Consider the following 26,773-nt stretch of genomic DNA (forward strand, 5'->3'; position numbering starts at 1 on the left):
GCAGCTAGTGAGCAATGAGCTAAACAGCGGTAAAAGGACAAAAAATGGAGCATAGCAACTGATGAGGCAATATGGCTCAGGAAACCAAGTGTAAACAACCCCAGAAGTAAGTGAGCAATGAAAAAGTAGCCACGTGAAAAGTCAACAGCTCCTAAGAAGCCTTGAAGCGGCACTTTACAGACTAAACGGCACAAGGGATTGTACCAAAATAATTCTATAAAACCGTCATCCGTCAAGTCGTAAAACGCAAACGTGTCGTAAGATAAAAAACTAGAAATATGTACAGATCTTTGTTAAATGAATTTGTTTGAAAAAAGGAAAGGAAGAAAACCAACCTATCCAGCTTAGAGGGCCGGTTTCTGTCCTTTTTCAGCTTCAGAAGTGGGGTGGGTGGGGCAGAGGGGCGGCATGAAACTCAAGAGACCCAGGAGCAGGCAGGCTGCCTCTGCTAGAGGCTCTTTGGGTCACCCTCCACAGCCAGCTCTTCTGCCATCAAAGCAGCTGCCTTGGAAGAAAAGTTACAAAGGACAATCATGCTGTTCGTATCCTTCAGTGCTAAGTTCAAGTAATTTACTGAGCTGAATGCAAAGGGCAGAAGTAGAACAAGGCTAAGTGATACAGGCTGTTAACTATTTGATACAGGCAGCTGGAGGGAGAGAAGACAGCATCTGGTTATTGAAAAGAAGACAATCATAATTTGCCCCGTCTAACAGTCATGTGTTAAAACGGTACATAAAAATTATATTATATTATATATATATATATATATATATATATATATATATATATATATTCTGAGGAACTGAGCTTTTAAAAAAATATTACAGTACCAATGATTCTCGTTATCTACATCTATACAGCATTTCTCAAGCTGCATGAAAATTTAAATGAAATAATTGTGATTTATTAATTTACATAAAAATACTTTTTTACATTTTAAAGGAGAAATCTCAAATGGTTAAAAAAAAGGAGGGGTGTTTTTGCTTTGTTAAGAAGAGGCTGCTCCAGCTACTGAGAGTCATGGGAGTTTGTCTGTTCTTCAATAACTTGTTTCACAATTTCTGCAAGTTTTAGTCGGTCCACTTTGTCTGTGAATCCTCTGCCTAAAATAGAAGACATGACCTTGGTTAGTCCCAAACTGGTGAAATGGGGAAAAAGACACTATCAAATGGAATTCATTGGCTTAGTTCAAATATGACATGAAACCGTGGCTTGCCTCCTGGCAACAAACCAAAATGTGAAGCAATGATTTTTTGCTGGCTTACAAACTGTGGCTGGTTTTAACTATGGTTTGGCACTGTGTCTGAACTGAACAGCCCTGGTTGACCATGGTTTGCTTAGCCACTCCACTCCAGATACCAAGCTACAAAAGCACAAGGCAACAGCAGCGGCTAAGCAGCTACGATTTCTTTGCCTATATGAAGGGCAACTTGTGGTTTACTGAGCAAATGGTTAAAAGAAACCATGGATTAGCATTATGTGTGTATGCAACCATAGGCCAGCAAAGAATCAAGTCAGTGGAGGTGTCTCTTGGTCCTAAGCAGAACTTGGAGGGCCCTTTTCAGCCTTTGCAACAGTTCCTGAAGTTAACAAAAGCTGGCAAGTGTTTTTTTGCAAACAGTTCAGTACGGCGATAACAGAGCCATCACTGAGCATGATCAGAGAGCTGCAGCTTCACATGACTCTTGTTATCACATTTGGGTCCTGACTGACCTCCAAGGAGCTCAAGAGTGCATACACGGAACGTCCCTCTTTATTTTCACAACTCCATGAGACAGATTCTGTCGAGTGGAGGTGATATCAAGGCCGGGGAAACCAGAGGGTGGGGCAGAAGGGATGCTCAGCTGTGCTTAAGGCCTCTTGAGGCTGGGCTCCCCACTCTTTTTTAATGCCAAGAAATATTTACCGTTCCAGCTGAAGGTCTGCAGCGTGTCTCGCAACAATTTACACTCCCTGTTATATTTCCAGGCTTCCAGCATCACCTCGTTCAGCTTCTCGTCTTCGTTCTCACCTGTTTCAGAATGGGAAAAGCGTCACAGGAGGGTCCCTCACAGCCCATGCCAGGCTGCACAGACGGAGGAGAAGGGCAACTGTACCCCCACCCCACAGCAGTGCAGATGCATCAAATGTTCTGCGGTTCAGCCCCAAAATAAAAGTGCGGGGGGGGGGTCCTTCAATGGGCGGGGGAACGAACAATGCCACAGATCTTGTAACTCTGATGTCTGCAGAGGTCCCACAACTTTGCCCCATCTTAACTGAAATCACACAAGAGGCATTCAGGAGAGGGAATACTGGGGGGTGCATTGGTTGTTTGCATTGGAGAGGGCCCTTGCCATCCAGAAAAGCCACAATCCAAAACTTGTTAAGTTCCAAGTCCATGTTTGAGTGAGTGCCTGTCAAGGGAAAGTTCTCCTATTTGCTCCTTCATAAACGTAATCCAGTGAAGCTACCTGAGAGGTACAATTAATCCAACAAAGTCAAGGGAGGTTAGATTTGCTCCATCTTGGTTATCCTTCTGCCAGCAGGGCTAAGACCTTCTTATTCAGACAGGCCTTTGGAAACCAAGACGATGCTGGCCACTGGGCCACTGGGAGGACAAATTGTACTTTAATGGTTGGTTTTTAAATGGGTTTAGATATATTTCAATCATTGTTTTGAACTAGTTTGCTTTTATTACTTTGTATTTTATAATGATGTGAGCCGCATTGAGTCCCAACTTGGGAGCAAGGCAGAGTGTAAATATGTACCGGCCCATAGGACACACTTATTTTGGGGGGAGGCAAATAAAGGGGAAAAAATTATTCCCCCCTGCCCAAGCCCCAAAGAGCAAAGAAGCCAAGTCCTGGCTTCATTTTTAGCCTCAGGGCTGGGGGTCTGGGAGCGAAGGCGAGGTTGCGCAACCTTGCCATCGCTCCCGGAGCTTGCTGAGCTGGGGGGATAGCTTCCTGAAGCCTGGAGAGTGCGCACCGACCCCTCTCGCTCTCCAGGCTTCAGCGAAAGCCTGCATTCGCCCCATAGGACGCACACACATTTCCCCTTCATTTTTGGAGGGGGAAAAGTGCGTCCTATAGGGCGAAAAATATGGTTGTTATTATTACTACTACTACTATTATTATTATTATTATTATTATTATTATTATTATTATTATTATTATTGCTGTAGTAAACTTAACCAGGCTGAGCTGCACTTGCCCGTTTGTAAAGATAAAGCAGAAACACACTAGGAACTTGCCCGTTCCTGGAGCTGACTTTTCTTTTCTGTATGGAGTTTTACAGCTCTTTTTTTGATTCCCCGGTTTGTTTTCTGCTCTTTCCCATCCCTTTGCAGTGCTTGCTCACCTCCCCAGCTGCTCAACATGGAGTGAAAAGGCAGGAGTGGGACACAAGTTACAGCTATTCTTCCTTTCAGCACCAGTTTTACTGTGGGAATAAGTGAAAGGGAGGTGGTGGAAGAAGAGCCCATTTTTATTTAACCAGCTTACGACCTGCAGCTAAAAATACTAAATCAGCAACAGAACAACAGTTAAAATCAGATCAGAACTAGTAAAGAAGATGCCCAAGATGTGCATTTTGACAAGGTGCCTAAATGCCGGGAGTGAAGGAGCTTGGCCTGGCATCCCCAAGGCGAATTCCAAAGAACGAGGGCCTCCACTCAGAAAGGCAGCAGCCTAGCCTCAGATGCTTCATCAAGATTTTATAAGGATGTGCAGGCAGGAGGACAAGAACCATAAAGAAAGGTGCCCTTGGTTTTTCAGGGTGACCTGGAAGCACCAGGCCGTGTGGCCTTTTCAATCACTGCACCTGTCATGCAATGCTCCTAGGACAAGGCCTGCCTGGTCCTGTTGGGGGCAGCCTTCCAACACGTGGCTAAGAGCTGATGTGACAGAAGAGCAAGTGAGGAAATGATCTGACAGGAGGGGAATGGAATGGAGCCTTGCGGGGACTGAGGCTGGCAGATAAGTCTGTCTGTTGGGGAAATGACAGTGAGGGAGGAGAGAGTGGCTGTGAAGGACACACATAGAGAAAAATGAGATGAGGGGTATATTATAATAGCCATTATGGAACTTAAGTTATGCTAGATCAGAAAACTAGAACTACAACGTTAGCGCAAGATATAAAGGCTGCTTGTTCTGACTGTTAGGCTCCTGAATTAAATATATGTTTAACTACCCGTGTTCTGCTCTGGGTGGATTCCAAGGCAAGCATATCTCACCGCATGTAAAAGTAGTATTTTATTATCATTATTCATTGAATTTCTATACCACCCTATACCCGGAGGTCTTGCTACATTAACTTGCTTTAATGGCTTTCTAATTTTTTTTTTGTTAGCTGCCTTTTTGTTTTTGAAGACAAAAAAGTGGGACGTAAAATATGCATTATTTTTCAGTTCCACTCCCAGAGCAGAATGCTGGGAAAGTCTAGAAACCAGTATTAATTGCATGTCAGTGGTGGCGAAATGGTAAGTGGCCAGTAGAGGGAGACAGAGGGATAGTTCAGGCTATAGGGCCAGTCTAGGCCTTTGGTAAGGTCACTGGGCCAGACACAGCTGTCCTTACAGCAGATACACACATCAAACAAAGAGAAAATTTTAATGTGTGAACACTCAGTAATGAGAGCTCCATTTCTAGATAAAGACAATACAATCAACAGGGGGTGGAAGTTTTCAGTTGTGGTGCCCCAGTTATGAAATGTTGTTTTGAAGGAAGCCCACCTGGTAACTTCAGTGTTATTCCTCACACAGACATTTTAAATTTTCCTGTTTTTGTTAGCTTGTTCCAGTAAATGTTCTGCCGCACTGTTACTCTGGCTGTGTTGTGAGATATTATACACGTAGGTCCCGCTATCCGCCCGTTTGTTATCCTCATATTCGCTTATCCGAACACAAAGAATGATGCCCAAATCTTGTTACACACATGGCCGATTCAGATATTCAAACAGCCACAGCTTGCCCACTTCTGTACTTGTTTGTCGTTTGCTGATCAAAGGCACCTATTTTGGTGCAGAAACCACAGAGAGAGGGAGCAGAGAGCGAGATCAAACAAATCCGGGAGCAGGAGAGATAAGACAAATCTGTTTTTCCTTTGTCTCTCTTTCTTGCTGGTTGGCTGCAGCCATTTTAGGAAGAAACCATGGTGAGAAGGGGGGGGAGAGATCATGGATTAGAAATGTTCCCATAGGAACATTTTCCGGCGGTGAAAAATGGCTGATCCCACACAATCGGACCTCAACCATTCCAATAATTCAGGGCTGATATGGGGGTAATTAGCCCTGGCAGCCTCCCCAGGGCAGGGGAGAACTGTCTCAACGACCCGCGGTCTGCCCCAGATTGCCAATGTGGCAGACGGCAGGGGCACTGGGTCACGGAGCTAGGGACGGCTGACACTCCTGCGACGCCACCCCATAGCCGGACGCATCTGTTTGGGAAAATATAAAGATTTGGAAAACAAACAGACACGCTCTGAATTGAAGAAGCTGGAAAAAACCTGCAGTATGTACAGTCTCTGGTGCAAAAGATCAAACTTCAAAGAGATCCTCATCATGACGTTTGGAATGTGGAGGGGCTTGGTATGTAAAAAACATTCTTTTATCCTTAACATCAACAATCCATAATGCATGCCAAGCCTCATTAAGAACTTATATTGCTCTTCAAAAGTGAGTTCAGATGGACTTTCATATATACAGTGGTGCCCCGCAAGACGAATGCCTCGCAAGACGGAAAACCCGCTAGACGAAAGGGTTTTCCGTTTTTGAGCTGCTTCGCAAGACGATTTTCCCTATGGGCTTGCTTTGCAAGACGAAAACGTCTTGCAAGTGTTCCGATTTTTTTTCGCTCCCCCCCCCTTTTTCTAAGCCGCTGAGCCGCTAATAGCCTTTTAGCCGCTAATCCGCTAATCCTTTAATAGCCGCTAAGCCTTTAATAGCCACTAAACCGCTAATAGCGCTAATCCGCTAATCGGGTCGCTTCGCAAGACGAAAACCGCTAGACGAAGAGACTCGCGGAACGGATCAATTTCGTCTTGCGAGGCACCACTGTAAGACCGGAAATGTCTGTTAAAGACGAAAACAAAGGAGGACAAAATGGCTTCTACCCACTACGTCGTTACTGAAGATCTGAAATACTTTCCCTGATTAAGAGAAACAGGAGCCAACGGATGGTTGGTTATAAAGACTGGAAAACAATATTACATACACAACTGTTTGCAAAAAGATGGTTTTTTTGATTACGAGCGAGTGAGAGGGCTAAATGGATGTCTGGCAGCCCCCTCTAGGGCCCGGAGGGGGGACTGGGAGGATTCCAAAGGCCAATTGCTAACTGTCTGATATATGGCTACATTGCAAACAGTCTGTATAAGATAAATCAACAAGGAGGTTACAGAAAGAAATTTCTCTGTTTCTTTGATAACACCTGGACGGGAAAGATTAACGATCTGGGAGCTGACAAAATAACAACTTTCAAAGAGCTGACAGAACTTTGAAATTGGATGCAATTAAATGAAGCGGCGCGATGAAAAAACAGTTGGAGTATTACATACGGACAAATCTGCACTCCATAGAAAAAAAGTATCTGCTTTCTGACATGAATGAGGATCGTAGAACCAGAGTCAGAATGTGGAAGGGAAAAATCGGACATGGAATTATGAATAACATTGAGGATGATGAGAGGCAGGACTATGATGTTGAATGCGCTTCGAAATTCAGACCATGGGAAGTCAAAACAAAATTATTACAATTTGGAAGACAATTGGACCTTTTTATTTTAGTTTTTTATTTTTTATTGGATTTGATTTGATATGTTAATTGGATGTTTTTATTGGAAAATTAATAAACGCTTAAAAAAAAGAGAAATGTTCCCATAGGAAACAATGGAAATCTCTCAAAGGACCTGTTGATGGCATTTTACCATTGTACTGTGGAGAGTGTATTAACTTATGGTCTGTGTGTGTGGTTTGGGAGCTGCACGGTCAGGGGAAAAACAATGATGTCCAGGGTTGTAAAGACTGCGGAGAGAATAACTGGGTGCACTCTTCCCACCTTGGATCAAATCTATGCTTCCAGGTCCCATAAGAAAGCTGCAGAGATAGCGCAGGATAGTACGCACCCCGTAAATGATCTCTTTCAGCTTCTGCCTTCTGGAAGAAGGTACAGGGTTACAAAGACTAGGACTAGCTGCCTGAGAAACAGTTTCTACCCAAATGCGATTTTGGTTTTAAACGCAGTGTAAGGAGTCTCTATGGGAGTATATTGTATTTTAAAATGGGGTATCATAAGTTTTTAGGGGCCTAACCAGGTTGGGATAGCTGGGATAGCAGCCTTGTTGGGTTTTGAATGTCTTATGTAGATTTTTCAATTCCGTTGTTCTGTATGGGACAATGACAATAAAGATTATTGTATTGTATCGTATCGTATCGTATCGTATCGTAATGGAAATCATGGACTCATTAGGCAAACGCTTGCCTAACCAATGATTTCCAGGGAATGCACTGTTTTCAGTAAGTGGGACCTGCGTGTACCGTTATGCTTCCATGCTGTTGTAAACCAGTGTGACGTGCAAACTGTGGCTGTTGTAAAAAGGGTTCAAAAGCACAGGCAACCTGCGGCCCTCCCACCAACTCCCTCTCCCACAAACACAGCTTGTCTTAAAATCTGCGACCTTTACCAGCCTGTGGCAGGATGCACTGGGCAATCACGTCACGGAGCTTTTCCAGGGCGACATTGGAGTCTTCGCTACTGTTCTCAGGATCATGGATATACACGCTGTCCTTCGGTTTCGTTCTGTAATGAGACAGGGGAGAAATCTGAGTGCCCCAAGCATCCTTCAGCTAATATCAGGTGGGAGTTCTGGGTTCTTCTTTTGCCTAAGAGAGACGTTAGCCGCCCATGAAGAAACTTGTGCCGGAGGTAAGGGATCGACCAAGATGGAGATTCCTTGCCTTTGAGCTTGTTCCCTCCTTCTATACTTATTCCATCTTCTGGGATTCCCCACCACTCCAGCTCCCTGCCAAGCACATATTTAGTGGCTATGAAGAAATTCTCCCAACAGCATCATGCATCCATTACTGCAGATGATGATGAAAACGTTGAAGGAAAAACAATTTCCCTTCCTGCCAAGCACATATTTAGTGGCTGTAAAGAAATTCTCCCAACAGCAGCAGAATCCATTACTGCAGATTATGATGAAAACGCTGAAGGAAAAACAATTTTCCTTTCTTTTTTTTAAAAAAACTCTCCTCTTCCCTTTGCTGTTCATCCCTTTCACTGTCTTGTTGGGCTGGAAGAAGAGCCTCAGAGCAACCCTACCTCCTTCCAGTAGGGAGCCACCCTCAAGAGCAAGACACCATCCCAACCCCCAATGCCCATGACTTCCCTAGCCCCCATTGTCAGCTTTTGGGCAGGTCCCCAGCTCCTCGGCTATAGCAGTGGGGGAACTGTGGCTGGGACCAATGTGGCCAGGAGCCCCAAAACATCTGGAGAGCTGCAGGCTCCCCATCCCTGCTCTGGAGGAAGCGGAATACTATAATAAATTAATAATAATAATAATAATAATAATAATAATAATAATAATAATAGATTTATTATTTATACCCTGCCCATCTGGCTGGGCTTCCCCAGCCACTCTGGGTGGCTTCCAAAAAAAATATTAAAATACTGTAATACATCAAACATTAAAAGCTTCCCTAAAGAAGACCTCCAAGACCGGTGCCTGCTGTGTGTTTCAAACAGGCCACACAGGCCAGCTCCTTCCCAGGGACAAGTTTCTGGCTTTAGCAGATTTTTTATTGGGGGGCCTGGGATTTGGAGCCTGTGGCCACCCAGGTATTGGGCTGCAATTCCCACTCATGCCTGACTGCTGTCCATGCTGGCTGGGTCTGATGGCAGCTGGAGTCCAACCATGTCCGGAACGCCACAAGTTCCCATCCCCACTCTGCAAGGCTTCTCTCACTATTCTTCCCTAATAAGCATTTTGCTCTTTTCAGCTCTTCCTTCCCCTGTCCTTGAACTGCCCCCTCCTGTAGCCTTTTTGCTTTGGGATATTTACCCCAGCAGCTTCCTCTTGCGCAGGATAGGGTTGTTGACAGAATGCAGGGGCTTGAGGCTGACTTTGAGATCCTGGATCCTCATGTTGGCCAGCTGCTCTGCGTGTGCCTGCTGAATCCCAGCAACCATTGCCTGGTACAATCAGGGCGGGGCGGGGGGCAAGAGAGAAGAGGGAGGCAAAGAAGTCACAAGTCAGGTTATGAATTAACGCACAGAAGTGATAACAGAAACCAACCGCAAGAGGAGTGCTAAGCCTGAGTCAGCACCTGCTTCCTGAAGGCCACAGAGAGATGCAAGCCACCCCAAGGGATGCGGACCCCAAAATAAGGTTGGCTCAGAATGATCACTCAGCAGCCTAGTACAGTCATACCTCGGGTTACAGACACTTCAGGTTGCGGTTTTTTCGGGTTACGGATGTGCCGAAACCTGGAAGTACCAGAACGGGTTACTTCCGGGTTATGGAGATCGTGCATGCACAGAAGCGCTAAATCGCGCTTTGCGCATAAGCACTGAATCACAACCTGCACGTGTGCAGACGTGCCACTGCGGGTTGTGAATGCTGTGGGTTGCGAACATGCATCCCGCATTGATCACGTTCACAACCTGAGCGTCCACTGTATTTGGATTACCTCTTGACAAGAGGGAGCGATTTACAAAAGCCTCTAACTAGAAAGCTCTTGGCATGAACTTGCCATGCAAGGTTTCCATCAACAGCAGAGACAGACAGCGCTTGGGTGAACAATTTCAGATCTCCTGGAAGTGGGCTCCGTAACAGCATGGTCAGCTGTCAAACAACATCATTTTGGAAGCTTCAAGGGAATGTGACAACCTGCCTTCGAACAGGGATGTGTTATTAGAACCACACTGCCATTGGTGCTCCAGTGTCTGCCCTGGCTCTGACATCCAAAGCCCATGGGGGGGGGGGGAGAGGCGGCAGACACAAGAGGATTGCCTCCTCTCCTAAAATCGAACTCAGCTTTTAAGACATCCCCTCTTGAGAGTCCTGTGCTTAGTCAGGACTCTAAGGGTGTTCAAAGAAGTGACCTTAGTGCAGGCTTCCTCAACCTCAGCCCTCCAGATGTTCTGAGACTACAATTCCCATCATCCCTGACCACTGGTTCTGCTAGCTAGGGATCATGGGAGTTGTAGGCCAAAAACATCTGGAGGGCTGAGGTTGAGGAAGCCTGCCTTAGTGGATGTCCCTCAGCTCTGGAATTTCCTGCTCTTACAACTTGCCCAGCACCACACATGGGTCGCCTAGGATTATGAATCTTTGCTCTGCAACTTGACACAGCAACAGGAAGGACACCTCTTGGGCCAGGTCTCCCCAAAATCAACAGCAAATGGCGCAAGCTGACAAACACTCCAGTGTTCATGAGGACAAGTTACGTCATGTATGAAAAACCTACCTGTAAACCGGGGGTTCCAGAACACTTTTACGTCATCTGGTGTGGTTTTATTTCCTTTGCTTCAGATTTAGAAGCTCAACATTCACCATCCATGCCAGCTCAGGAAATGTGGATGTTTTGAATTATATGGATGCGTCCCTATTTCTTTCTCTTACTATTTACTGCTTGTTTGCTTTGTGTGTGGTATGATGCAATAGCCTGCTACCACACTTTTGGGTTGTTAGTAATGTTAATAAAGGCAAAAATATTTATTTTATTAAAAAGAAAGAAGGAGGAGAAGTATTTATCCTTGCTCACAAGAAGCTTGGGAGAATATAGCCACTGCAGATACTGGCCTAGACAAGTAGATGGGCCTGGGATAATTTTCTGCTGACCAATGTTCCTTGACCCTTAAAAACAATCTATTTAGGAAAGCCAAAAATAGTACCAACCTTGTCCATCATTAACTGGGCAGAGGGCAAAATGTTATCAAGAGCCTCCGTGGAGTTCAGCCAAGGATGGTCCAGGACACCTTCTATTGTCAACCTTTCCTCTGGCTTCACCTTCAGCAGCCTAGGAGTTTAAGGAGTTATAAACATCAATCACAAACCCACCCGTTTCCTTAAAAGATGCACTCCTATCCTGTTCCACCTTTCCAAGGGCGTCTTTAGACTTCATAAAACCCTGAGCAGCTCAAAGTCACCTCTTCTCAGATTACCATCTTCATCCTCCCTCACAGAGTGACCTCAAGTTGTCAATTCAGGAGACAAACACCTACAGAGAGGCGACATCCATTGCGTCCTGGTACCCTGTGTGTTAAATGGTATTGGTCTCTAACTTCCACCGACCCCAGCCAGCAGAGCTAATGGTCAGGGACGGGAGCTGTAGTCCAACAAAACGTGGAAGGCACCAGGCAGGGGAGTGTGGGTTTATGAGGCTTCTCATTAAGAAGGTAATAGCGAACCATCTTTTGTTTTTAACTTTTTATGATTTTATTGTTTCCATGCTGTTGTTAAACCGCTGCGATATATTTTCATGGTTCAACGGTATAGAAATATTTAAATAAATAAATAATCAGTCCCTAGGAGTGGCCGAGACACTGATACTGTCCTTCACAATCCACCACAGGAAAGTGTTCAGCATATTTTAGAGCGCATTCTGATTATTCAGGAAAAGGATAGAAAACCTCTCCTGTGGGCCTTGTTAGGACCTTCCCATTTGGCCCACAAGACCATTTCGGCCAAGCCATACCCACCTTCCACACGGTAAAAGATACTTGTGGCAGAGACCAATTTATGCCTGGGAAATAGCCACTATTTGAATGGAAGCCTCCACCTGCTTGTATTAGCTGTGACCCCCCTCCCCAAACAAGCACTACAGGCAGCATGACTCACCCACCTGGGAGAGTTTTGCACAACCCACTGGTGATGGGACTTACTTGCGCACCATGTCTTTTGCCATTTCAGAGATCTGGCTCCATTCCTCCTCTGGAAATTCAAAGCTCCCTGTCATGATCTTCTTTCGCATGTCCTTGGGAATTGTCCGACTGTGGTGCTTAGAGTAGAAAGGTGGGTAGCCGCACAGCATCACGTAAATGATGACACCCAGGGACCATAAGTCACAGCTCTGGGAGAAGGATAAAAAGGAATCTTAACTCTGTATGGAGCATGACTTGAGAGGGTTGGGATGAAGGGATAAGGGACCCCCGCGGGTGGCGCTGTCATCTGAACCACAGAGCCTAGGGTTTGCCGATCAGAAGGTTGGTGGTTCGAATCCCCGCGACAGGGTGAGCTCCCGTTGCTCGGTCCCAGCCCCTGCCAACCTAGCAGTTTGAAAGCACCTCAAAGTGCAAGTAGATAAATAGGTACCACTCTGGTGGGAAGGTAAATGGCATTTCCATGTGCTGCTCTGGTTCGCCAGAAGCAGCTTAGTCATGCTGGCTACATGACCCGGAAGCTGTACACTGGCTCCCTCAGCCAGTACTGCTTAGCACAGTCTTTATCTATTTTTGGAAACCAGGCAAAGGCTTTTCTCTTTACCCAGGCTTTTACCCTTGATTTGAAGAGATGCACTGTGGTCTCTTTTAGTGGGGTGCAATCAGTAAGCCCCAATTTGTTTAGCTGTATAGCTGTGTTTTTAGACTTGCACCGGATGTTCTTAACTTATTTTAGCACAAGTTGCTTTGGGTGAGAAAATCAACTTTCAAATATGATTAATGCGGATAATAGATGTGGCTGTGTAAATATTCCACACTGAAGAAAGAGGCAAACTCTGCTCTGGGGAAAAGTCAAATGCAAGTCTTGCATTAGGCAAATCAATGTGTACAACAGAGTCCCCCCTTTCTTTTTCTGCACAAATGTCTCTCATACAATGCAAACAGGTGGCAGAAGAGTGTTTTTAATACACACTTGTAAGAGCTTGGAGGAGAAATATAACCGAGGGTGTACATAGTTCTGGGAAACTGACTGGAGGTCACAAAAGCAGGGCATGTAATCATGCAGACACACATTTCCACTCCCTCTGCCCTATACAGAATTATAGTAATAATAATAAAATTTTATTTCTATCCCGCCCTCCCCAGCCGAAGTCGGGCTCAGAGTGGCTAACAACAGTAAAATAATACAACATTCTAAAATCATTTCAACTGATTTCTGCAGCTGATGTCTGCAACGTTTAAGTCATTTCCCTAACTTGTGGCAGATGCAACTAATGGACTATATGGAGATGGAGGAAATGACTGGCAGAATCCGAGACCAGGGAGAGGAGACGGTGGAGGAAGATTGGAAGAAATTTAAAATTTATTTGCAGAAATACTGTAAAATTTATGAATGTTAAGGACATTGAAATGAATCACAGGGGCTTTAGCAACTAAGTAAAATGTAAGATTGGATTAACAACAGATAAATTAATAGGATATGAATTTGCTGAATTAATTCCTAAAAAGGGATACAAGAACGGGAGACGTGAGGAAGTCCGGAAAATAAGCTAATTGAAGATGATAAATTAAGAAAGAGGGATTTTTTGTTTTTTGTTATTATATGTGTTTTTATCTCTTTTTTCTTTTGAAGTGTTTAATGTTTGTATTTTTTTATTGTATTTTTTTGTGATTTTGTATTTTCTTTGTCTTTTATTGTGAAAACTTAATAAAATATCTATTAAAAAAAAGTCATTTCCCTAACTTGGAGGGGAAAACACGTGTTTTAAAAAGCAACAACAACAAAACACAAAAAATTGGTGCTTAACACAGCAGAATTCCATACCAGCCAACATCTTCTGTGCCGGGCATAAAATTCCCCATGAAAAATTAGGCAAATGGAAAGACAGCTGCTGGGTATTCCTGAAGCACAGCCAAGGACACTTGGGTTGAGAAGCATACCTTATTGTAAGTGTAGGGCGTTGGCGAGGTAGGAATGATACCAGATTTCTCTTTCTGATGCCTTCTCTGTGCCTCTAGTACCTGCGGGGGATGGAGGGGGAACATGGGCAATCTTTAGACATTCACAGCAAAGAGGAGAGAGAAACATCAAAGACACACCTTTGTGATCAAGAAACATAGACCATAACCAGACTTCAGCACCTGATGCAAGGACTGGGAGCAGGAAGCAAAGGTAGCTGGTTACACTGGCTCATAGATGCGTCTGATGCTGCTTACACAAGGAATTTTTAAAAGCGAGCTTCTCACGTCAGTAGCTGTCAACTGTTATTGCAATGCTGCCCTCAAAGATTTCAGAACAAATAAAGTTGTCGTCCTGGCATATAAAAGCTGAAGTCCATGAACGGTATAAAAAAAAAGTTTGCAAATGTCTGCTTATTTATTTTGCTTGCGTTAGTTATAATGGCAAAGGAGTTACATAACACACCAAAACCCCATTCCCTCGGAGCCCTGTTTGGCCTCCCTCTTCCTTCCAAAATTTCAACAAGCACTACTAACATATTTTCAGATTTTTACCAACACAGGAGCTAGAAAACTCAAGATTTTATTTTTTATTTTTTTAATGTGAGACGAAAACTCAGGTTGCCAAAGTTAAAAACAAATGCCTTAAGATTTATACACTGACACCTGGTCTTGTAGAGTGCCTAGGAACAAAACATGTGTGCTGCATATGCAATGTTTTGCATATTGCAACTACTCTGGTCAGGACACTCAGCCAGGAAGTTCTCCTGCACTAACACTCCCTATTGCCCAAGTGCCATTCAGGCTTGTTGGGCTTGGGCAGAGAACTACCTGACGGGACTTCTAGAGCATGGGTGCACAACCTTTCAGAATGCAAAGGCTACATACCAGCCATGCAAAAGTCATAAGTTTATAGACACCCGCCCGCCCACCAATTCGGCCTCCATCCAGGCAAGCAAGAGGCATTATTCAAGGGCATGTTCCTGCCAGGCAAAAGCACTCAGAGAGGGTGTGGAACAGGGCCGGTGATGGGTATGGCCAATGGAGAAGTTGTGTGGCATAGGAAGAGTCCTGTGGCCCAGATAGGGAGGTTTAGATTGGGAGGGGGGGGTCATTTTCAGCAACTAGGCCCAAGGGACTGCCTCTGCAAGATTCTTATGGTGCTTACTCTGTTCTGTGCATACTCATGTTTGATTACAGCATACAAGCATCAGAGAAATTTGGGAAGGGATGACATTCAGTTCAGGCCAGAGTAGAGTCAAACCTCAGTTGTCGAACGTAATCCGTTCCAGAAGACCGTTCAACTTCCAAAAAGTCTTCCAAAACGTTCGACAACTGAGACACGGCTTCCAATTGGTTGCAAGAGCTTCTTGCACTCAAGTGGAAGCCACATCGGACGTTCAGGATCAAAAAAACCCAGAACATATACTTCTGGGTTTTCGGCATTTGGGAGCCGAAATGTACAATAATGGAGGTGCTTGGGAACCAAGGTCTGACTTTACTGGGAAGAATTATGTTACAAGTATGATTATTTATTAAACTTATTAGTCACCTTTTCTACAATAGCAGCCCAAAGCAACTTCTAAGAATAAGCAAACAAGCAAACACAAACATTAACACCAGCAAAGGAAAAATATAAAAGATAGCCTTATTTTTAAAAGCAGGATTAAAACGTCCCACCCATTCATGGAGACCACAGATAATTAAAAACCAAAGGCCTGGTGGAAATGTTTTTGCTTGGTACCTAAAGGCAAGCCTCTCTTGGGCAAGCATTCCACGAGAGAGAGAGAGAGCCATGACTGAAAAGGCCCGTTCTCATGTTGCTATCCTGCAGACCTCCTGTGGAGGGGACACACAGAGGAGAGTCTCAGATAATGATCACAGGTCCAGGTTAGCTCATATAGGGGCCCTTGTGGTACTAGGATCCACGTAAGGCTTTATAGATCAAAAGCAGCCCTGTGTAGCTGGACCACTCTTGGTGGAATCCATCCTTTACCTGAGGGGCTACATAATACGGAGTGAACTGCGGTGTCATCAGGTCACCCTGGTCCACCTTCGCAAATCCGAAGTCACACAGCTTCACTGGGGCATCCTAAAGGCAAGCAGCAAGGGACACCTGAGAGACTGTTTCAATCCCAATTTCACCCCTCACACGTTTCACACTCAGCAACAGAAGGTGGACAAAACAGCATGGCTTCTGCAAGAGAAATTAGGTAAGAACTGGGGGTGAGGGATCAGGGATCACACGGGCGCTGAGGGCTGTGATCCTGAGTGGGGAGAAAGAAGCTAAGAGGCAAGGAGTTTGCTGGCTGAAAGGGAGAGGACAGAATACCGTATTTTTCACTCCATAAGGCGCACTTTTTTCCTCCTAAAAAGTAAGGGGAAATGTGAGTGCGTCTTATGGAGCGAATGGCACTGCGCAGCTCTCCCTCTCTGCGCAGCGCCCCTTCAGCAAAGCGCCTCTCCTGGCTTCTGCCTTAGCCGCGCGCAGCCTCTTTGGGCAGGGGGAGCCGTCATCCCGTTGCCCTGAAGAGGCTTGGCGCGGCTATCCCAGAAGCCAGATCCCTCTTGCTGTTCTGGCTTCTGGGATTCAGAATATTTTTTTTCTTATTTTCCTCCTCCAAAATCTAGGTGCGCCTTATGGTCTTATGGAGCAAAAAATACAGTAACTAGGGAGCTGGGAAATGGTTAGAATGGAGGGAGGCAGCAAGAGGCCTAGGAAAAGAGGGCCAAGGATACAGAGGGGTAAAGGGGAAACTCATACAGGGCCCAGGGACAGAAAGGGCTGCTGTTGGCTGAAGGGACAGGTAATGTGAGTTTGGGGCAAAATGAGAGTGGCCATTTCACATTCTGATTTGAACTAACTAGCAGCATAGCTGATTTAACAACACCCAAAGTAGCAAATCTCCATCTTACCAAAGAATTATCCTTGAAAAGAAGGTTCTCAGGCTTGAGGTCTCGGTGCGCAATGTTTAAAGAATGACAGTGTTGCAAAGCCAAAGCTATCTGGAAAGAGGGCACAAGGAGTCAAAACACAGTAACCAAAAGGCTCTCATTGACATGATGGCATCTGCACTTAAAGAAAAGGAGCACAGTCGATATCCTCGGCACCACCACAGAGGGTGTCCCTTAGAATGGCTCAGGAGGTCAAAGGAAAAGCAGATGGAGATCTGGGATGGAGACACAGAACCACAACTCTGGACTCTGGTTCTGAGATCACAAATCTCCACCAGATCACCACCACCCATCCTACCCATTTGCATGTACTGGAAGACTATGCATACACGTGGAGAATAAAGACAGATCCTGAAAGCACTGCTAAGGGCAGGTGGAGCATTTCTTCAAAAGGGTTGTCTGAGATCTGGCAAAACAAACTGCTGAGCAAACGGCAAAGAGGGCGGTTTACTCCCGGGGCTGGGGTGGGGAGAGGCACACTCCCAGCAAACAGCTGTTTCTGCCTTGGCAGGCTGCTTCTATCAACCAAGCTATCCATCCCAGCTTGAGGCAAGCAGCGTCTACACAGCAAAAGGTTCCTTCTGTTTTTACAACACAGATTCTCATGGTTTGAGGCGAGCGAGTTCCGTCGCGGAGGGTGCAAGTAGGAAATCAAAGCAGGGTATGCGAAACCAGGCTTAAGGCAGCCTGCTGCCTGGGCCCTTGGGGAATGTTTTCAACTCCTGCTTTCACCTCTCTGGGTGTTTAAGCTGGATGAAGTGCAGCAAGCATTTCCTAATCTTCTCAGCAGACCTGAGCAGGGACCTCTTTGCGTTCCTGCAGAGCCACAGTGGGGGAGAGGAGGGAGCACCGCAAAAGCCCACCTTGCAACAGTTGGAAAAGTTGTGCTTGAAATTGCCTTGCCTTGATCCAGGGTCAACTGGAAACGTTAAGAGAAAGACACACACACCCATCCCAGCTTATTGCGAATTGCTTTCAGTTCCCAAGACTAAAGTGCTAATCCGACTTATTAAAAAACATTTTCAATAGGACAATTGTATCTCAACAGTGGTCCTTCATTTGCTGTTAACAGGCCAACTGAATCTCTGAAGTAATTAAGTGATTAGGTTCTGCTCAACCCTGATGTTTACGTGCAAGATTTAAAAGATGAAGGCAGGTGACAGAAGATTTACTGCCTTGTTTGCAACTTGCTATGGGGCCAATCAGCAGCTCCAGCCACTGTTGACCACGCAGCAACCACGGCAAACCACAAGTCTACTGCGAAACACAATGACTGTTTTTGAATGGCAGGCCGCTTAGAACCAGAACAAGATTAAGGGCACCATTTAAAAGGTGCAAATTGAAAGCAAAGATCATTCCACCTACATTCAGTGCTAACAGTTTTAATTTTGTTAAGGGCATATTTTGAAATGAAAAAGAATAAAAAGCAAAAGGTGGCCAATTTGTTTCGCAGAAAACGTCAGGCTAAAATGCACAATTAGCTCCAAGAAAGAGAAAATTATGTAAATATTTTCACTAATATAGCAGGTAGCAGGTCAGTGGGCACGCTAATTCTTCACAGCATTATTTTCTGAAAATTGAGGCTGCCAATGGTAAAAGCATGGAGTGGGACTTGGAAAAGCTGTATATATGGGCTGTGGAATGGGAATTACTAGAAATTTTAAAAGTTGACACAAAAAACATCATTTATACTTCTCTGTCCACTCACAACCAACCTTGGATAAAACCAGGCACTCTTGAGCTAACAACCCACACTTCTCAGGATAGGCAAGGAACAATTCAGACAAAGTCAAGCATTTTAAACTTCCACAGATTCTAATTGGAATATGATTAAAGTTAAAAAAGGTAAAGGTAAAGCACCCCTGACAGTTAAGTCCAGTTGTGAATGACTCTGGGGTTGTGGCGCCCATTCTGCTTTATTGGCCAAGAGAGCTGTCCGCAGACAGTTTTTCCAGGTCATGTGGCCAGCATGACTAAGCCGCTTCTGGCAAAACCAGAACAGCACATGGAAATGCCGTTTACCTTCCTGCCGGAGCGGTACCTATTTATCTACTTGCACTTTGACGTGTTTTCGAACTGCTAGGTGGGCAGGAGCAGGGACCGAGCAACGGGCGCTCACCCCATTGCGGGGATTCAAACCACTGACCTCCTGATTGGCAAGCCCAAGGCTCAGTGGTTTACACTACAGCACCACCCGTGTCCCCATGATTAAAGTTATCTCCCACTAAATTAACAGGACGTACACATAGGAAATCATAGGATCATAGAGTCAGAAGGAACCACAAGTCATCTAGTCCAACCGCCTGCAATGCAGGAATCTTTTGCCGAAATGCTTAAATTCAGCTGGATTAATATTCTAACTACATATATTTAACCTTATGTTTCTGAAAAGAAAACATCATTTCGAAACTGTATTTTAAAAGTAGTTGTCAACCTGTCAAAATGGATGGAACTAGATGGAAATATAAATGTTATAGCATTCACAACCACCCCCTTGGGGCATCTACCAGCGAGACTCTTTATTGAGTCTACATCACATGCAAGGTGGAGGCGAATTTAATGATGCCTTTTACCAGATCCACAGTGAACAGCACTCTGCTCACACGCAGGATTATTTTAAACAAAAAAAAAAATCTTCGCAAATCTTAGAATTTAATGTTTCTCCAACAAGTTACTTTTCTGGAAAGAACTCTCCCTGAAGAAATTATCCTGTGTTAGATCAGAACAAAGCACTGCAATTACATTGCGATGAAAAAGTCGCAGCAGAAAACACACAGAAAGAACAAAAGGTGGATTCACGGGTAACACTTCATTAGAACAAGAGACAAGGCACCCAGAGACCTCCCACCCCCCAAAAAAGGTAGAGAGAAGAGGTGCTGGGCCAGAACACGCAGGTCACCCTGTCACCATATTCCTTAAAAAAAGACCAGCAACACAAATCATGACAAGAGATAGGAACAAGCAACCACATCAAACATGAATACAAAAAATGCATGTTCGTTCCCAGAAGGGAAACTGATTTATTCAGCTTTGTGCTACAGTATTTCTCAGCCTGCTATTCCTTGAGGACTAGACTACAGTCGTACCTTGGTTTTCGAACAGCTTAGTTCTCGAACATTTTGGCTCCCAAACACCGCAAACCCGGAAGTGACTGTTCCGGTTTGCGAACTATTTTTGGAAGGCAAACACCCGATGGGGCTTCCAATTCCTGCAGCCAATCAGAAGCCGCGCTTTGGTTTCCGAACGTTTTGGAAGTTGAACAGACTTCCAGAACGGATTCCGTTCAACTTCCAAGGTACGACTGTACTAAGAAGGGGCTGTCTCTCTTTGGATACTTCACAGGACCCAGAAACAGCTAGTCCTTCCACTGCTCAGAGACTGCCCACATCTCACAAAGGTCCAGGGGTTTGAGTTTCAAGACTTGCTCTCACATGTGCTGGACTGTGACCAAACTGCACATTGGCCTACTCACTAGGGTAGGGCCTACATGGATCTCCAGAGTGTGAAGAACTGGAAGAGACTCAACTGACCCAAGACCATGCCTTGAATTAGGGGACCCTGTGCTGATGACACACTTCGTCACCGTTTCTTCAAAGGCTTTGTAGCGGCTGTGATGGCAGGGAATTCATAGCTATGTTAAGCATACCTAGAGTAAAGGGCCCACGGATAAGAATTTCATTAATATCTAACCCTATCCCTGTGATTTTTCTTCTTTATTTAACGCATCTGCATAGATTAGAAATCCCCAAAATTGCATGCTGCAAGAGAATAAATTCAATGTTTCTTGGAGCTCAATGCATCTGCCAGCAAAATAAGCTGCTTGCTACATCCTTGGACAAGTCATTGTTCAGGCCTTGCTGCCTTCCCATCAGCCTTTGCTGGAAGCAGGTGATTATGCCCAACCTGACACTGCAAAATCACCCCCCATCCACCCAAAGGAGGCAGCCCACTCAGTCTTTACACGAGAAACTGGTGGCCTCCTCTTCAGAACAGGGACCTGCAGAGGCAGGTTTGGATGGGCTCTGTTAAGGGAAAATAATTCTTGTCCTCATACACCCTAAAAAAACAACTTTGGGAGTGCAAAAGATGAAGTGTTCCTCCAGTTTTAACTCAAAAAAGAGAAAGGCTGTCCAGGAGATCATAACAAAGCAGGCAATCTTCTGATTAGATCAGAGGGTTGTTTTCTTAAAAAGCTTGCCGCTTGCCCTCCCAGTAAAATTGTCAGTTATTTTATGGGCTGTTTCCATGCTTTTCGCTTAGACAAGGGCGGGGTGGGTGTTGGGGGTGGGTGGGGTTAAGTTAAGAACTTGCCTGCTTTGTTACTTGGCTTGCTTGCTTCTCAGTAAAGTGCCGATGTTGGCTGATTCTGTGAAACAGTTCTCCCCCTTCCATCATCTCCATTACAATTAGGAGCCGGGCCCTGTTTTAAAAGTATTCCAGTTCGTTATATGAAAAAAAAAGTCAAAACGTTAATAAAAACTAGAGCTAACACCCCACACTTCAAACCAAGGCAGGGTCTGAGACAACTTGGCTCTCTTGCCCAGTTCAATATTAAAGAGAAGGTGATGAGTTTAGGATTTGGGAATTCCAGCGAATCTGTTCTTCTGGGCATCACTGAAAGAGAAAACTCCCGGAGAGTGGGGAGCAAACTGGAGAATTTTTCTCCAAAGGAATATGCACATTAATGCTACCATTTGCCAGCTGAGGTTTGTGCAAGCTTGTGGCAAGTGACAAGTCAAGACAGCTCTAGCTCCTGTTTACTTCTGCGAGGCTTGAGCAGGAAAACCTCCTGGCAGATCCTGCCCTGTGATCTTTTGCTGTTCTGCCAGCCAAGATGGCACCCAAGATGCATCTGAGATGCATTGCCTTACCTCACAAGAGCACTAGTTTTTTTTAAAGAAAGCGGAAAGCCATCGGCTATCTCAAAAAAGGGCCGCTATCTATGCTGCACACACCCCAATGTCCTGAACGCTGGGAACCAAATGGCTAAGAAGGAGACCAGCTGCAAGAAAGAAAAATGTTGACATATTCTGAACAATACGTTTGTCACAATGGAAAGGAAGGCACACTACTATGAAAGGGGTGGGGGGACACAAGACATATGGCAGTTGCAGTTTGCTTTGGATAAAAGGCGGTTTTTAAATTCCCCACAGAATTCCACGCCGTCGAAGCCTGATTGTAGAAAGGATGCAGTCAGAAACCACCTTGCCAGAGTCTTACCTTGGACTTGACTCGTGAGGGAACTGCACACTGTTCGCATAAACTTCGATGATCTGGACAATATTGGGATGTGTCGCGCACATCATGTGCAGCCGGACCTGATGGAGAAGAGAAGACAAGTTAAAATGCAGCCGTGCTCATCTGCCTTAGCAACTGTCTCTTTGCTTCTCCCCCACCCCATTTTTATACCCCTCTGCCTGCGGGCAGAATTAAGGTCAGCCTGAGGAGCACTGCTCCTCCTGAAGTTCTTACCTCTGATTCTTAAGCACATGAGAATCAACTTAGTTTAGCAATGAGGGAAGCACACCAGCCACATGCTCAGTTCTTTTTCCAGTTTATACTGGCTGCCTGGCATGTTCTTGATCAGCCTTCCCCAGCCTGCTACCCTCCAGATGTTTTGTACAAGAGCTCCCATCCTGGCTGGGACTGGAGGGAGTTATACTCCATAACATCCGGAGGGCAGCAGGCTGGGGGAAGGCTGCCCTTGTATGCGCGCCAGTATTTTTAAAGCCAAGATAAGCCCATGCTTAGCCTGAGCCTTGGGGTATAGGGTAGAATCAGGCAAGAGGCAAAGGAGCACGATTGTGCCGAGGAACAACAAGGCAATCAAGGCTGGTTGGCGGAATGCAGGACACACGTGGGTGCTGGCTGGCTAAGTCTGCAGAAGACGTCAGGCAGGCAAAAACAAGGAGGATTACAAACAGGCAAGCAAAGGAGATACAGCAAAGCAATGTTTGCCAAGAGGTCCATCTGCTCTGGGAAGAATGCGGAGCAGCCTGCTAAGCAGCCTCCCCTGCTTCCTTCTGGCGAGGCGCTCAAAAGCTGGGCTCCAGGAAGCTGATCCCAACTGCAGGCCTTTCAAGGGTCAATAGGGCAAGGTTGAATAACTTTCTTGACGCAGCAGAGTTAGCGAAGGGGGATTGAAGAAATAAAGAAATGCCTCTGAGGAACTCACCACGAGCACCCATGTGTGGGTTCGTCAGAAAGCTGGGACTACCTCCAAAATTTCACCCACATTCCAGCAACGAGTAACAGTCTATGGGGGAAACTGTGAGACAGGAGCAGCCCCGACCCCGTAACCTGGATATCATTGCCTGCTCCACTTCCAGATCTGAGTGGGGGGTTGCTTTTCAGCCCAGCCCAGCCAGAACCACCACTAACATCAGTACAGGTGGAGAGCAATTTCATCAAGCTTCCTCCTGTGTGGAATCTTACTGCCATTAAGGCAGAACCAGAGCAAACCTCAGGTGTGGAGCGAGGGATTCTAGGGCATAAGACACACATGGGCACCACAATTTTAAGAAGGGTGATAAAGGGTCTGGAAACCAAGTCTTATGAGGAGCTGGGTTCAGGGAGCTGGGTATGCTTAGCCTAGAAAAGAACAGACTGAGAGGAGATATGATATCCATATTCAAATATCTAAAGAGAGGTCACACGGAAGATGGAGCAAGCTTGTCCCTTGCCAAAGACACCGACAGATAAAATGTCTTCAAATTGTGCCCAACATCACCAAGGAAGTGAAATGCCCACAGGATAACAGTTATATTTAAAAAAAAAAAAATGATGCATTATGCTTTATTTTACATTGTAAGCCATGCTAGTTTTATGTGACATGGAAAATAGACAACAAATTATTAAACAATTAGGAAATCACAGTGACTCTAAATAAAACAGCAACCGTCCACATATATTTACAGTAATGGGGTGTGTTAAGGAGCGCTTCTTACTGATATAAATTGTTTTAGGATAACTAAGTGGGCAGGGGAAGAACACATAAGTGGAGCAACAGATCTATAGAACATTTTTCAAGAAGAGTGGACTGTACCTCATTTCTAGCTTTAGGGCGATCGAGAAGGATCTTCAGTGCAAACCGTTCTTGAGACGATTTTTTCATGCAGACTCTGTCCAGATAGCAGCAAAGTCATTTGGTTAGTTGGGAAGCTATAAAGAAGCTACCAACATATGAATGAATTCCTCATTTGAAGACAGAGAGAGAGAGAGTGTGTCTAAATCCTTCCCAATCTAGACTCCTGCATTATTCCCACATTAATGTTTGCACATAGTGTTTTGGGAAACATCCCCTGAACAGGGCACAACATCCTGCCTGGAAGCCATGGCATCTCCCTACAGCTGATGAACATAGGAAAAGCCATTTGAATGGTCAGAACCCTGCCTAATCAGCCCCATCCATGCTTCCTAAAATAAAAAAGAGCTACTGGGTGGGGCCACAGCCAGCTTATTTTAGTAGCTGAATTAAAAGGTGGTTTATGCTCCTATGCATGAGCACAAAGCACATTTTGCTGTGATTAAACACATATGAGAACGGCATTTTAATGCATTTATTTTAAAAATACCATTGTAAAGGAGCCCTGTGAACTGCTGGAATTATGGATGTGCAAATTGAGGATGGGAACCTTATGCAATAGTGGGACAGAAGCCTAATAAATAAAAGCATCAAAGATGTGTTACAAAATAACTTTGTTTTAACACAAACCGAGAAAGAAATGAGCGAAGGAATATCCATTTCTGCTCACAGCACAATTAAAGCATTCAGCATTTCATTATTATCCTGAGAGTTTAATCACAGCAATAAAATGCATCTTCTTACCTTACTGGACCACTGATACCAGCTCCCAGCTTCTGAGTCCAGTTAATATGGTATTCTTCTAAAATAGAAGTTTCCTGTTTTAAAAGGGAAAAGAAGAAACAGGGAACTACAGCATCATCTTTGGAGAGCTCAGGCAGAGCCCTATGTGATGCCAGCTGTAAATCCTATATAGTGTAATATAGTACAGTATAGTATAGTATTGTAATTATATAAAGAGCATCTCCACAAATCTGCAATACCAATTTGTTCTGTTCAATTTATATGCTGGATCTTATTTAGCTGTAACTCTAGCATTTTGCTGTTTATGAGACATGTACAATAAATTTGGATATATAATAATAAATTGGGAAGGGGGAGGCAGCAGGAGAGAGGGGCAGCAACACAGGCAGACAGCATTATGTCTTTCTGGTGCCATGTGATGACCTTTGTCATGGACCGGTTGGATGCAGAGGAGTGAAAGGAAGGCCCAGCTGGGGAACAAAGCGCCCAGGGATTGGGGGTGGGACGACGAGTGGCCAGAGGGAGAAGTCTGGGAAGAGGAAGTGCCAGAAGCTGAAGAGGCAACTGGGAGAGTCTAGTTACAGTTGGTAGCCGTGTTTGTCTGCCGTAGTCGAAACAAAATAAAAAAAAAATCCTTCCAGTAGCACCTTAGAGACCAACTAAGTTTGTTACTGGTATGAGCTTTCGTGTCCATGCACACTTCTTCAGATACCAAGAGTCTGTGACAGAGAGAAGTCCAGAATCAGAGGCAGAAGCTGCAGCAGAGGAGTGGGAGAAGGGAAGCCAAGATGAGTCACGCTGGTGAAGAGTCACAGGTGTCTCCCCCTACTGCTGCAATAGCTCCCCTCCTCCCAAAACCAGAAGAGGGCTGAAATGGGCGGAGCAGCAACAGGCTTCACACAGGCGCAAACTGCTTGGAAAAAGCCCTGGAGAGGAGAAGATGGCTATGGAGAGGCGGTGGCTTTCAGTCTAGACAACTGATTCATGGGGTAAGACCTTCCAGGGATGAACTGCTGTGCTCATTAGACCTGACATCAGCCAAGTTTGTGCGGTTCCATGTTTTTGCTAATAAAGACTTACCGGTAATGTACCGGTGTATGATTTATAGCCAGCTTGCTCTTTGATACCTTTATACAATCACAGGCATTTTAGAATCTCTGGCATTTAGATCCTGACCTTCCATTTCAGTTAGATGCCAATGCTATTGTAGACCACCTGGTCTTTTAATAACTTCTTTACATTTTTATTGATATTTTCTATTTCTAAAGCCATCCAACTACAATAGGTGTTGAAAATAGTTCACCCTCCGGAAGTTGCTGAACTACAACTCCTATCAACCGTGGCAATTGGCAATGCTTACTGAGGCTGATGGGAGTTGCAGTTCAGCAACGTCTGGAGGGGCAAAGCTTCACCCCACCTGGGTCTATAAAGAGGGGTACAAATTTAGTGTTTGTGTACAGCAACACCCACACATTCTTCCCTCAATAAACATTTCCTTCCTGCTCCTCTACAGCAGTGATGGCCAAACTTGGCCCTCCAGCTGTTTTGGGGACAACAATTCCCATCATCCCTGACCACTGGTCCTCTTAGCTAGGGATGATGGAAGTTGTAGTCCCAAAACGGCTGGCCATCCCTGCTCTACAGTCTCCCTTGTGCAGGTATACATGTGTATGTTATCTCAAGCATCTTGGGGCAGAGACTTCTCTTCCCATTGAACCCTGAATACTTAATTAAATATGTTGAACCCAAATAATCAAACATTTTCCTATTTGCCCCTGCCTCCTCCCTCTGCTGTCTCCCCAATATCCAATTTTAGACCGTAAGCACCTTGAGGCAGAGACCTGTCATCTTATATTGATGGAAATATATCTTGCATATAATAAATAGTTATGAACATTGCCACGCTGCAGTTTGTGTGGCCCCCACAGGAGGCACTGCAAACTACAGTGCAATGACAAATTGGGGCCTCAGAGCTGCTGGGCCATCACAGCTGTTTCAAAGGGTGAGAAGGAGGGAACAAGAGATGAAGCAAACAAGTGGGCGGGTGGCCTGGTAGGTGGTCCAGACCTACAAGCACAGTGGTAGGTGGGGTTGGCAAGTGAAGCGAGCTGGGCCACAGACCCTAGTAAATTTATAAAATCAATAATAAGAATCATTGTTTGGGAATGCTGT

The 26,773-nt window shown here is 45.0% G+C and overlaps 1 protein-coding gene across 3 annotated transcripts in view; it reads right to left on the reverse strand.

Annotated features, from left to right (window-relative positions):
- Window positions 1–882: 882 nt before the first annotated feature.
- Window positions 883–26,773, reverse strand: part of MAPKAPK5 (MAPK activated protein kinase 5) — a 29,736-nt gene continuing 3,845 nt past the window's right edge. Inside the window, exons 2-14 of one of the 3 annotated variants that reach the window (XM_082230204.1) lie at window positions 24,602–24,675; window positions 23,819–23,894; window positions 21,994–22,091; window positions 21,081–21,193; window positions 16,735–16,820; window positions 15,815–15,910; window positions 13,801–13,881; window positions 11,863–12,050; window positions 10,877–10,997; window positions 9,038–9,168; window positions 7,652–7,773; window positions 1,907–2,011; window positions 883–1,103 (exon numbers count right to left, since the gene is read on the reverse strand). In XM_082230204.1, coding sequence (XP_082086330.1) covers window positions 1,009–1,103; window positions 1,907–2,011; window positions 7,652–7,773; window positions 9,038–9,168; window positions 10,877–10,997; window positions 11,863–12,050; window positions 13,801–13,881; window positions 15,815–15,910; window positions 16,735–16,820; window positions 21,081–21,193; window positions 21,994–22,091; window positions 23,819–23,894; window positions 24,602–24,675 — 1,386 coding nt within the window. In that variant the 3' untranslated portion in view covers window positions 883–1,008. Of the gene's footprint in view, window positions 1,104–1,906; window positions 2,012–7,651; window positions 7,774–9,037; window positions 9,169–10,876; window positions 10,998–11,862; window positions 12,051–13,800; window positions 13,882–15,814; window positions 15,911–16,734; window positions 16,825–21,080; window positions 21,194–21,993; window positions 22,092–23,818; window positions 23,895–24,601; window positions 24,676–26,773 lie in introns of all 3 variants that reach the window. The other 2 variants (XM_082230203.1, XM_082230205.1) reach the window with 2 other exon arrangements.

Source organism: Podarcis vaucheri, assembly GCF_965113315.1.
Source record: "Podarcis vaucheri genome assembly, chromosome: 7".
In the NCBI taxonomy this organism is placed as follows: Eukaryota; Metazoa; Chordata; class Lepidosauria; order Squamata; family Lacertidae; genus Podarcis; species Podarcis vaucheri.